This window comes from Egretta garzetta, unplaced genomic scaffold, assembly GCF_000687185.1.
Source record: "Egretta garzetta isolate BGI_Z169 unplaced genomic scaffold, ASM68718v1 scaffold264, whole genome shotgun sequence".
NCBI classification, from domain to species: domain Eukaryota; kingdom Metazoa; phylum Chordata; class Aves; order Pelecaniformes; family Ardeidae; genus Egretta; species Egretta garzetta.
This window is the reverse complement of record NW_009259685.1, coordinates 4,031,008-4,042,179: the sequence shown is the minus strand read 5'-3', so window position 1 is coordinate 4,042,179 and position 11,172 is coordinate 4,031,008. Positions and strand designations below refer to the sequence as shown.

The window sequence follows — 11,172 nt, the reverse complement described above, 5'->3', positions numbered from 1 at the left end:
CAGACTGTTTAATTACAGAGCAGAGACTTTATTAAATATTATCTACCAGAACTGTTTTCGTATTGCCCATACACTTGATTATAGACAATATAAAGTGTGCCTGTGACAAAAAACTTTAAAGTGATTTTCAAAATTTTAATATTATAGAAACAAGTTTGAGCCGCAAGAGGATGTATAGTATATGATCAATTAAGACAATTTTCCGAAACGTGTCTATAATCTTTACAGATCCAGGATGAACTATGGTCATTTAAACATTATTTTGACTGCCTCATTGTACATTTTGTGTGTTTATGCTCAGTACTACCCCACTGAAATTCTGCAGTGCTTAATGCTACACAGAGTATTGGCTATCATATTCTCTGCTGCAGTAGTAGAGCCTTTCACAAGACTTGCTCTGCAATATCCCTATGGGATGAGGCGTAATTTGTGAAATTACAGAAATAATGAGACACAAACACTTACTGGTGGTGTTGTTTTGCCCTTGAACCCAAGATGAAAAGTGTACACAATGCAAATGCGAGGCTTTCAATGGTGCAGCAGGCAAGGGCAAACCCAAACCATTCCAGGATCTCTCCAAAAAAGTTGGCTCCACTGACATACTCAAACATTCCTCCTGAAAGTAGGACACAGTTATTTTAAAAGCACCTTAATCAAGGACATCTCTAATGCTATCTTTTACTGCAAGTCCAATACAAGCTGTATCACCAATATCTCTATGTAATTTTTAAAGGCAGTGTTTTTCAGTTCAAGCTGTGCTATGAAGGATCACTTTAGACCTCATTCTAAGACAGACCTTCTCCGGCTCCATTTTTCCTCTTTAAATCATGAAAGAAAACCAGATTTACCAGTATCAGAAGCTAGTTCATGCTTCTGTACATATTTACTTAACAATGATATGAAACTGGCTCTTTCATGATAAACTAGACCTTTTTTAAATTACGTAAAAATAGAAAATATGCTCCCCTTTAAGAGTCCCAGAAAATACTCATAGGTTTAGTTAGCATACAATGTTTAATTTCTTTAAGTACTTCAGAAATTAAGTTAATTATGAACAACTTCATTATTATGAACCAAAATTCCAAATTTATCCTCTAGCTTAAAATGTGTTGCCCTTTTTTTGCCATCCCCCATCAGGTCTACTGCTTCAGCCCTGACACTCAGTGAAAGAAGTAATTGGCAGTCTGTGTTAAATGCATTTTACAGCCAATTATGCAAAAACAATCAGTACTCACCTGCTGGGAATTTTGTAAAATAAGAACTTTCACCCTAATTCCAATATTAGTTTACAAATTGATAACATCTCAGTATCTGCTTTACCAGTGGGACTAAACAAACAGGTATTTGCCAAGTGTAATAAAGGACACATTTTGACCTTGCTTTAATTTGCTTTTGTGATAAAAGAAAAGCAGAATTCTAGCACTTAAGCTGGATACGCAATATCAAAAGGACCAACTCCTCCTGATGGTGCAGCAAATAACATCTTATTTCCGTCAGAACCTTTTTGTACACTGAAAATAGTACAGTATGTTCGTATTTATTTTTCACATGGACACTTGGATTTATACCTATGAAAATTATAAAGTTACCTTCTTGGTGAAAAGTAACAGTCTACTGCCTTATATATCTAGTTCTTCCAGTTTTATTTTTAAAAATCTCACTAAAAACCAAAAGAGAGCAACAACTAAAGGAAAAACTTAAGAGAAACAGCAGAATTCAGAGATAACTTATTTTTCTGTTCTGACTGAGTGTAATATACCTGGAAGAGTCTAATGTTTCCACAAGTGTCAATAAACACTTCTAGATAGGCTCCATGAGAAGTCCTTTCATATTCTCCATTTTACCATGAAGGCCAGAATTTATAATGCCTAACTTCCTTTGGATTTCCATCCTCTTTTCCCTCTGTCTCCCTTACCACAGTAGTTGTTGCTCTCCAATTACCCAAGATCCCTCCCCTCTTCATACGTGGGACAATGTAAGACTGGCCAGCCACGCACGGTTGCTGAGTACTTTCTGCCTTCCCCTCTTGCCCCCACACTGGGATAATTTACGTCTCCTTTCTCCACCCACCTGCTCATTCTCGCGAAAGTTGTGGAAAGCTACATTACATTTTTACCACTTTTTTAAAAATATAGCCAAAGTTGATCAAGAAATTCAAAGACTCGCACAAGCCATGTGAAACAGATCCCTTAGAATACTTGGCTTAAGAGGAACAAAAAATAAAATGTTTCCCACACTATGAAATCACTTCTTGAGGCAGACTATAAACTGCTATTTCCAGTTTCCTCTTGTATCGTAAATGACTACCTCCCCTAAAATACACCAAGCTTTAGAAGGACATCTTTACACATAATCATTTTAGCTTGGGAGGGACCTCTTGAAATCACCTAGTCCAACACCACCACCACCCCTTGGCTCAAGCAGGGCCAGGTAGAGCAGGTTGCCCAGGTGGAGCAGGTTGCCCAGGACCACGTCCAGTCTGGGTTTGAGTGTCTCTACAGATGGAGACTCCACAACCTCTCTGAGCAACCTGTTCCAGTGTTTGACCACCCTCACACCAAAAAAATATGTACAGGTGTAATTTCGTGTGTTTGAATTTTGCACCCAGTGTTTCTGGTCATGTCACCGGGCACCACTGCAGAGAGCCAGGCTCCCTCTCCTTCGTTCCCTCCCATCATGTATTTATTTATACACACCGATAAGATCCCCCTGAGCCTTCTCTTCTCCAGGCTGAACAGTCCCAGCTCTCTCTACCTCTCCTCATATGAGAGATGCTTCTTTTGCTATATACACCTCTGTAATGTTTTTACTCACCTCTTGGTATCTTGTAACCCGTTTCCCCTGGTTTTCTCAGATTTCTAAGAATATGATCAGAATGAATATTGATTGCCATACCAATAAACCACCCTGTAAAACCTGTAGAGAAATATTTAAAATACTGTCTTTAATACACTGAGCTAAAGTGCTTGTTCAGAAAACAAACTACAGTCATATATCACATATTAGGCATATTATCTCAAAGCAGTAGTAATGTAAGCAGTATAAGCGATTCTGGTGGCATCCTACACGATCCCAGTCCCACACTGAGCTCTTCAGTCAGCAGAGCTCACAGTAATCAACAGGTCTCTAGATAAGAATAGTACTGTAAGTATAAAGTTTATTCTTATGTTTCTAGACTTACAAAAATTGTATGCATGTGCACATATACAGATGTAATGTGTATATTTCCCTAAGTTCCACACAGAAAAACAAATACACTAAAATTTTAAACGCTGAAAGAAACAGCCCTTCTCATTCCTGCCAGAGGGACACATTTCAGTCCCCCTCTTTCTTGTGTTTTTACTGACAATATACCAGAGCTTCCACAGCAGACTTCTGTGCAATAAAAGGAATAATAAAATTGTGAAGGAATTCACGCACCATTTACTTGCGTCACTCAGCAAAACAGTTTAACCATTTATACCAGGCTTTCATAGAAACTGAGACTATTGTTGCATTCAGCATCCTCATGTCTTGTTGCCATAATTGCATGGGATAAATCAAAAGGAATTTAGGATTGAAATTCAGTATTTTCACCCTTCCATTTTGAGTCTTTGGCTACATGTTACCTACATTATCCTCCTTTGAAGGTAGCATTCCTTGTTACTAGGAGCAGACAAGATTCAGGTTTTGAGGGTAGATTCGTTGCATTGTTTTGAATCCACCTCCAAAGTTACTGATTTTTATTTAAACTAACAAGAAAATGCCAATGATGTGCTTCTAGAACAAAGCCGCTTCACATGCTGGATAAAGAAAGCTTTGCCTTTTTGCATCCATAACTTGAGTCTTTCAGCTGGTTGTCTTTCAATACAGAGAAATCCAGGGGCATGGCCATCTCAGCAAAGACACTAAGTGGATATCCAGATGCATAAGGCCATGCTGCAAGACTAGTAGGTTGTCAGAGCATACTTTACCAAGACTTAAGCCAAGTTTCAAAGCGAAGCTACAGCTGTAAGTGGACCTTGACTCCTAAACAAGTTGTTAGGTAGGCAGCTTGCTTCTCTCAATTCCTTGTGGGCTGTGTTTACCTAAAGGACCTAGCTCCCTCTTCCACGTGGATTAGGAAGAAATGACTGCTCTGCAGAGAAATTGAAGTTTCAGTGTAAAATCTCTCTCCGTATTTACCCATATAAATAAAAAAAATGTTGTTTGATTGGCTTATGTTACAAAACTTGTAGAATTTAGCCCTGTGAACAAGCATGTTTCCCAACCTTTTGTTCATACAACACAGTACAGTAAGTTTCCATTAGCAACCAAGGTGTGTAGATGCCATATGTAAAGTGCCTTTTGTAGTAAAATTTTACTATAATCCTTTCATCTATACATTCAATGTAACTACATCATCATGAGATAGAATTTACAGACCAATTCGCATAATGACAACATTCAAAAACACAGCGTAAATAATTCAAATGCTGTTGACTTGTACTTTCAGGAAAACAGATAATTTTAACTTTTTTCCTTCAAAACAGATCTCTTTCCAAACAGAGAATATTGAATCCTCACTGCATCCAGCAACAAAAACATTACTAATTATGTATTAATCTGCCACTTGCCAGAGAAGATGGAGACTACCTTGGTTAAACAAGGGATGATATTCATATAACTAAGTAAGCAAGTCATTATCCATACAATACTTTGAAAGGAAATTTCTTAACAAGCACATAGTTTAATTCTACTTAAATACAAACAATATTTCTACTAATTTATTTCAGTATTAGCATGAGGAAACATGTATACTGAAAGGTAGTATTAGTTCTAGAAAGAAATTAGAGGGAAATTAGAGACCCTTTGATTTCTCCGAAATACCACTGTAATTTTGGAGAATGCTACTTGTATATTCTGCATTGGTATCCATTTGTAAATTAGTTTATGAACTACCAAGAACTTTTCAGATAATGCAAAAAGACTGGAGCTTGTTTTAAGAATGCCCAGTTACTAAAGAAGATTAGTTTGCTTCTGTGCATTTTTACCCCTCCTACTTGAAAACTACCACGTGTCAGAAGGAAACAGTCACGTCTCTCCTCACAGACAACAAGCCAATAAATGTAGGCTATTTTCACAGCACCCCTCTTTGATTTGAAGATCCGCTTTCCCCCGAAGCGCTGCATAGCCACGTTCCCCACGTCTATGCTCTGTGGGCATTGTACTTCACCGTCTTCATCCTCAGATTCTCACCATGGCCAGGTCCTAGGACTGCACTCTACAAGGCCAAGAAGCTGGTTATGCACCACAATCTGCATGACTTGGCTTCCACCACAGGGAAACACGGATATGTAAATGGGAAGGGAGCCACAGCGTACTCCAGGGGATTCTCAGAACCACAGGACACACCACACAACATGGATGACCTCACCAGACTACTGAATTCAGGAGGCTTTTTTTTCCTTCATCAAGATAAACCTGGAGATTAATGCCTGGGTTCATACTAGGAGAAGGCTTGCATAAGGACAGTATCTAGGTCTATATTACCAAACAACCTAGCGCGTTGTTGCACCACCGCCCTCTTTGCCCTCGCTCATATAGAATCTCACACAAAAAAGACCTACTCTTGTTCCACATGCTATTTCAGAATGACAGCATGGTAACAGCTGTCTGGTTCACCACCCCTGGGTTTCACTCTGGGTTTCAAGAATATGCAGTGCAAGATGCTGTATAGAAACAGCAGGAGGTCAGTTTCTACAGCTGTGCTGAAAGAGCCTGGTAGACATTTCAGGTGAACCAGCGCCTCATCTCAGATTGCGTGATCAGTCTTTCCAAGGCAGCACAAGATCATTTGAAGCATCCAGGTGCCTATAGATATTAAGGGAGATACTGACCATCCCACATCCCTTGGTCATGAGACCATATCCAGGTATGGACATTGCCCATGCTCTCTGTATGTCCATTCTGAATAGGGAGCAGAGGCGGCATGTGTGCTTGGTTGCCTGACTGCCAGATAAAAAGCCTCACGCAACAGACCGGGTGCTAATGATGTGTCACCTGCACCTTCTGAGTTATAGGTACTGCTCTGCTTTGCAAAGCTGCTGCAAAGAAAAGCATTTTGATGCACAGAAGCGTTAGCTGTCAACATTAGAAGGAAGTAGTTGAATGGGGATTTAAAGGGGTAAGAAGAGACATATGGCATACTGCAAAGGGTTTGATGAAGCTAAAGCAAGCAAAGCAAGGAAGAAGTTTCCAGTTAGAAGCACAAACGTATTAGGAAAGAATACAAGGGTGAAACAGGCAGGTGCATATGCCCCTGTTTGTAGCATTCACCACTTCAAGGTACCACGGGTACTCTTGGTAAGATCACAAACTTTTTATTGGCAAACATACGTAAGGTACATGCTGAAAGATTATGATGTTGTTCCCACACTGGTTTGCAAGCTCATGGTTTTATCAAGTGTTGTACTGCATCTGAAGCAGAATATTTCCATCTCCTCTGAAAACAGACTAGTTCACTGCACTAACACAGAGTCCAGAGGAACCATAAGGGAACCACGTGAAAGTTGTATCACTGATCCAAATCAATTGCTGGTGTTGTATAAGCTATTGCTTCTCCAGAATTAACTCTTAAACGTCTGAAAACAGTCAATCTGTATACTAAGGCTCCACAGACAGTTATTTGAAACCTCCCACCATTATGGTTAATCAGCCCCACTTCTCCAAATTTCTGTCTTGCATACAAACCATCTAATTTCAGCTTCCAGCTACTGAACTTGTTTGGCTGCTACTTATAGACACACTCCCATTTCTCTTCCTCATGTAACTTCATATCAACTGGAGAAATATCTTGCTAGCCCTCAGCAAATATGCTTTCTCGCTATTATTTTCTAACCTTCTAAGCAGTTTTTTAGCCATTTTACACAGAGGCTTAAAGGCATTGCCAGATGTTTCTGAAGAACTGGAACATAATAGTCCAGTTGTTCAGGGAGTCTCCAGTGTACAATACAGCAACTCTGCCTTAGAGTTGACCAAAGCTACAAGCATAAACTGCAGGTATTTGGAGGTACCTAGCTGGGATGAACAGCAAATAACAATTATAATTATCCACTATGTTCCAATTACGTTGATGTGCACTACAAAACAAAAACCAAAAAAGCCAAAAAGACACACTAGTTACAGGAATAAAAGAAACAAGAAGTCTTAAGTTTGGCTATTTCATAGCCATGCCAAAAAAGATTTATTGTGATAACAGTCTCAAAAAAAGTCAGCAAGTGACACAATTAAAATGGTTGCTACGTATAGCAGGAATCTTCACTTTCTTTGTTTTCAGGATAACTTTTTAAAGCAGTATTTTGACTTACAATAGTAACAAAAGCAATACTTTGCTTATGATTAGCAGCACTGGAAATAAATATATGTAAGCGCATATATTCCAAACTGGTGTTATCTGGACAAAACCAAAAACCAAACCCAAACCAAATTAGTACATACACAGAAGTATTCATAACTGAAGGCAGATGAACCTATTATCATTTATACATTTACATTTTTCAGAAATCCTTGAAACACAAAAAAAAAACAACCCGAGGAAACCTGAACAACAGTCTTACTACCTTAATTTTTTTTAAGATATTTCAGTAAGGAGAAATTGATTTATGGCTCCTAATTCATGATTTGTTTACAGCACTGTATTGAGATAACGAAATGCATTAGACAAACGTATTGCATCAGAGTCTTCAACAGTTTTGATCAACGTATCTTTTAATCAGTTTTTTGTTGGATCCAAGTTTAAGGAGACTGGAATTTCAAAAGTACCAAGAGAATTGCAAGCATATCCAAGTGCCTAGCACCCAGGTCATTCCCTTGTACCTCAATTTCTCCGTTTTTAGAGCACAAGCACTACTGCCTCCTAACCTTGGCAGGAGAATCTACTTCAATTTACATTTCTTCAATCTCATAGTCATGACAGATTTAGCACAGTGGTCCTCTACTGTCATCCACAATAACACTGCAATAAAAATAAAAACTTCTTATTCTTGATGTACAAGGCTTGAGAAATCTGGGAGACACACTAACTTGCTCTGGCTCCAGAACAACAAGAACGGTACTGGATCAGATCAGTGATCCACACAGCCCAGTATTCTGCCTTTGACTGACAAGGAAAAAATATTCTGATTTATCCTCAGATCAAAAAGAACCTTCTGTAAAGATTTCCTTGGAAAACGATATTGTGTTTTTGACAGTAGGCAAAAGTAGATGCCTAGGAAACAAAAAAATAGGGCAAAGACAATACTTTGTCACTAAACATCTTAGCCTTTTAATCGTATGTGTGGCTTCAATTATAAATATAACCTCACTTCCTGATAGGAGTGAGTGAACAACCCCTCCACCTCCTTCCTTGTGGGCTAGTTTTGTTCTTTGACAAAGCCCGCTCCTATTAGGAGGGTGAGTGGGTGGGTGCATCTGTGCACATGTAAGTGTAAACATCCTAACACAAAGGGCTTTTAGCATTAGAAGTGGTATCTCAGTACTTAGCAGCTACCCTTACTGGATTTTTACTCCATGCATTTATTTGCTTCTGTTTGACTACATACAAACCTTTAGTACCAAACCTTTGATTTACCACATACAAACTATGACATCAAGAAACAAGGGCTTTCAGTTTAATCTACGTGTTATGTGGAAAATCTGCTTTGTTTGTTCTAAACCTGTAAGCTGCTGGTTCCATTTAAGACCTCAGGTTCCTATAATGAAAAAAAAAATAAATACGACCCATACTTACTTTGGTGTTACAGAATAAAGATGACAATCAGTTCATCTAGCACTTCCCATCTATTGTGGGAAGAAGTGTCAGTTCACAGTTCTAAAATAAAAAAGGTTAAAAGGCTTCCAGCTACAGCAAATGAGACAATAAACTATGAAAAGAGTCACAACGTGGGATTGAAGATACTATAAAATTATAATAAAAAATAAAAAGCTGCAAAGGTAAAGGAAAACTGCACCTAATGTCCTCATGACATGTTTTAACTCACCTGTAATGAAGCATGGACCTTTTAACCATTCTGAAGGGTATTTTGCATAGTTGCTTAAGCTTCGGCCTTGCAAGTATCCATTGTAAACACAGAACAGAAGCGCTAGCACAAAAGTGAAAAGTGGTGTTGGTTTTCCTTCCCGAATCAGAAGGGGATATATGAGTGCCCTATAGTGAAGAAGGAAAGAAAAACTGTTGCATTAACAAACAGAAAAGAGACTTCTGATGTCCAAAACTGTAATGCATAGTCCATATTATCCTGCCTTTCAAATTCTCATTGGAGTCTTTGACCCCATTTCAGAAGGATAGTTCTGCTTGCTTTAACATGTAAACATTCATTTTGTTGCCTAATCGGAATTAGAAGATCAGTCATCTCTCCCCTTCTGACAGACAATTTGAATTTTCTATCCAATGCAATTACTTTGACCAGGGCAGTAAAGGCAACTGATGTTAAGCACAGCATATTTTTCTCCTCCTTTGTTCCTAAATCCTCAGTGGTATCATCAAGCTTTCTGAAACGAGCCAGGTCTCACAAGCCCTACACCAAATCCACCAGCACTTCCAGGGGGAAAAGTCAATCCCCTTGAAATTAACCTAATTGAGCTCAGTTTCCTCCTTGCCCTGAGAGTCATTTGAAAACATTAATTGCTTCATCTTGGCAGTCTTAGTCTACTCTATGACACCTGTGAAAGACATGACAAATCTGCACCCGCCATCCCATTTAGGAAAGGAATCTTGATTGTTTTTCCCAGGGGTTTATGTGCATTAACAAACAAGCCCAAACAAGAAAAGCAGGTGAATGTTTCGTGCTCTGCCCCATGTAACTAGCCAACTCCCAATCACCTATTGATTTAATCACAACATATAATGATATAGGAGCAGGACTACTCAAGCCTGAGCGTTCTTCACCTGTTCTCCAGCTCCCCAAGGACTACTGCTTCAAAAGACCCTTTCTAGAAGAAACAAAGCCATAATGGCTTTCAAGAAAGCATAACAAATTCCTCAATATGATTACTTAAAGCCCGCTACGTTACAACCAATGAGACTGGATAACAGAGGTCTCTTCCAGTCTATGTTCAGCTACAGAACAGCCCCTCAGCCCAGCAACAGCAATAAGCAACTGGAAAACAGAAACTGCGGTACAGCTCAGCTCGCTGTGCAAAACTTTGCCTCGCGTTTCTAGCTTTTCCCAGACACCGAGGAGGAGTTACGCCACAGCTAACCTCTTCACTCTTAAGAATGGAAAAAAAAAAAAAAAAAAAAGAGGGAGTAAAGTCACGCTCCTTGGGTTTCCAAAGCCAGTCATCCACCAGGCCAACTGCACGTTGCCCCTCTCTCAATGGCGAGGACTGTGGAATGCTTTTGGTCAAAAGCAACAGCCTCTGGCAACAAGTGCTGAAAAACAACCGTGTATCGGCCACACGCTCGGCTGAGAGTTAGCCTGGCAAATCTGTCTCTGTATTAGTATGATGGCAAAATTACTTGTGGGAGCATCACCAGTGACTATTGTCAACGGCTTGAAGGGAACAGCAAAATCTCATCCGAGCTCCACTGAGCTGCCTTCCCCCAAGCAGTTTTATGAAATACCCAGACAGCACGGGCTACGTGGCAACCTGGGGCACTCAGCCCGTGTTTTAGTGCAGTTTAATGAATCGTTGAATATCCTGAGCTGGAAGGGACCCACAGGGGTCACCGAGTGCAACTCCTGAAACGAAGACCACGTCGAAAGCGTTGAAAGACACAACTGAAAACCAGCTACTTTTTCACAACATTCAGACTACACGACATCCGCATCCAGAGCTGAACTTTCCCTTCTTGGAACCGCGGCCTTAAGATTACCCCGCCGAGTCATTGCTTAACCGGGGTGAGGGCAAGGGCGCGCAGATGACCCGGCGCGGCGGGAGCGCCCGGCGCTCGCTGTTTGCGCCCTTTCCGAAAGGCGACACAGCGCTCCCCTGCGCGCCGCGCCGCGCCGCAACAAAGCGGCAAGCGCCGCCGCAGTTACGTGCTCAGCTCACATAAAAACGTGAGCGCACCTCGACGCAGAGCAGCAGGAGAGACTTCAGCGATCGTCACCTTAAATAATTAAAATCAATTCAGAGCGGAACCTCAGCGCCCGCAGTCAGGAAAGAGCAGCCGGGCGTTTCCACCAAGACGGACCCCGAACCACCCCG

The 11,172-nt window shown here is 40.3% G+C and overlaps 1 protein-coding gene across 1 annotated transcript in view; it reads right to left on the bottom strand.

The window, feature by feature from the left end:
* SRD5A1 (steroid 5 alpha-reductase 1) overlaps positions 1-10,786 on the bottom strand; it is a 13,665-nt gene extending 2,879 nt beyond the window's left edge. The window contains exons 1-4 of the mRNA XM_035894141.1: positions 10,758-10,786; positions 9,000-9,166; positions 2,815-2,916; positions 466-616 (exon numbers count right to left, since the gene is read on the bottom strand). Of these exons, the coding sequence (XP_035750034.1) occupies positions 466-616; positions 2,815-2,916; positions 9,000-9,166; positions 10,758-10,786 (449 nt within the window). The remainder of the gene's footprint in view (positions 1-465; positions 617-2,814; positions 2,917-8,999; positions 9,167-10,757) is intronic.
* Between the last annotated feature and the right edge of the window lie 386 nt (positions 10,787-11,172).